We start from the raw sequence: 1,680 nt of genomic DNA, 5'->3' as shown, positions 1-1,680 counted from the left end.
GGCGCCTTTCAGCACCACTAGCGCTGGCCAGCACCCCGAGCTCTTCGGGCGGCGCCCGCGGCGGCAGCGGCAGCAGCTTCAGCCTCGGCCTCAGCGGCGCCCTTAGCTTCGGGCGAGCAGGCAACAGCGCGCGGCCGCGGCCCGGGGAAGGGTGTGGAGAGCCCCGAAGTCCGCGGGGAGCAGGGAGACGGCTGGCGGCTGGGCGACCGCGCACCGGGGCCATGCCGCGCTCCTTCCTGGTGGACTCGCTGGTGCTGCGCGAGGCAGGCGAGAAGAAGGCCCCGGAGGGCAGCCCGCCGCCGCTCTTTCCCTACGCCGTGCCCCCGCCGCACGCACTGCACGGCCTCTCGCCCGGCGCCTGCCACGCTCGCAAGGCCGGGCTGCTGTGCGTGTGCCCGCTTTGCGTCACCGCCTCGCAGCTGCACGGGCCCCCCGGGCCGCCCGCGCTGCCTCTGCTCAAGGCATCCTTCCCGCCCTTCGGCTCGCAGTACTGCCATGCGCCCCTAGGCCGCCAGCACTCGGCCGTGTCGCCCGGGGTCGCTCACGGCCCCGCCGCCGCCGCTGCCGCCGCCGCGCTCTACCAGACCTCCTATCCGCTGCCCGACCCCAGGCAGTTCCACTGCATCTCCGTGGGTAAGCCGAATCGCTGCGCAGTGGGACAGGGCATGGGTGACCTGATGAGAGTTGGCGAGCCAGGGATGGGGGGTGTGAAGGTCCCTGGGCGTCCTGGGGACAATGAAAGTCATGCTGGGACCCTGAGGGGAATAGTCAGGGTGGTGTGCCGACGGAGGGCTGGAACAGGACCCTGGATGGGGGGTGAGGGCAGGAGGTCCAGGTCTTGGAGGGGGCGCGCAGGAAAGAGCGAGGGCTGAGGTTCAGAGCGCTCCATAAAGTAGTGCCAGAGTTGCGTGACTCTGGGAATATCTGGGTCCCGCGGCTCAGCAAGGAGGCGCCCAGGGTAACGGTGCGGTGCGTCTCGTTTGGGGCAAAGAGGTGAGGGAAAGACCAAAGTCCCGGGATTCCACTGGTCGCGTACCAGAGGATAGGGCCCACAGCGCAGGAGTCTGACCGCTTCCCTCTCTGCACCCCACCCCCTCCAGACAGCAGCTCCAACCAACTGCCCAGCAGCAAGAGGATGCGCACCGCGTTCACCAGCACGCAGCTGCTAGAGCTGGAGCGCGAGTTCGCCTCTAACATGTACCTGTCCCGCCTACGCCGCATTGAGATCGCGACCTACCTGAATCTGTCCGAGAAGCAGGTGAAGATCTGGTTCCAGAACCGCCGGGTGAAGCACAAGAAGGAGGGCAAAGGCAGCAACCACCGCGGCGGCGGCGGGAGCGCGGGCGCAGGCAGTGGCGCACCGCAAAGCTGCAAATGCGCGTCGCTCTCCTCAGCCAAGTGCTCGGAGGATGACGACGAATTGCCCATGTCTCCGTCCTCTTCGGGGAAAGATGACCGGGATCTCACGGTCACTCCCTAGGCGCTCGCCTCCCAGGTCGCCCACCCCAGGCCCCCCCTGCCGTCTCAAAGACTGGTCGTGGGACGAAGTACCCAGGGACCCGCTGCCAAGCCGCGGCCACGCACGGGTTTGGCAAGGGTTTTCAGAGGTCTCGGGCCCTGGGCAGCGCCAAGGGCTTGGCAGAGACCTGACGCTGGTATTCCCACCCCAGGGCCCGCAGC

General features: G+C 68.4%; 1 protein-coding gene across 1 annotated transcript; it reads left to right on the top strand.

The window, feature by feature from the left end:
- The first annotated feature begins 221 nt into the window (after positions 1–221).
- GSX1 (GS homeobox 1) lies at positions 222–1,480 on the top strand. The gene is made up of 2 exons (XM_026492876.2): positions 222–633; positions 1,101–1,480. Exons 1-2 carry the CDS (start codon positions 222–224, stop codon positions 1,478–1,480), a joined length of 792 nt encoding a protein of 263 aa, XP_026348661.1.
- Positions 1,481–1,680: the final 200 nt, after the last annotated feature.

Source organism: Ursus arctos, unplaced genomic scaffold, assembly GCF_023065955.2.
Source record: "Ursus arctos isolate Adak ecotype North America unplaced genomic scaffold, UrsArc2.0 scaffold_10, whole genome shotgun sequence".
Classification (NCBI taxonomy): Eukaryota; Metazoa; Chordata; class Mammalia; order Carnivora; family Ursidae; genus Ursus; species Ursus arctos.
Note: the sequence above shows the minus strand (reverse complement) of the source record. Positions and strands in the feature narration are given on the sequence as shown.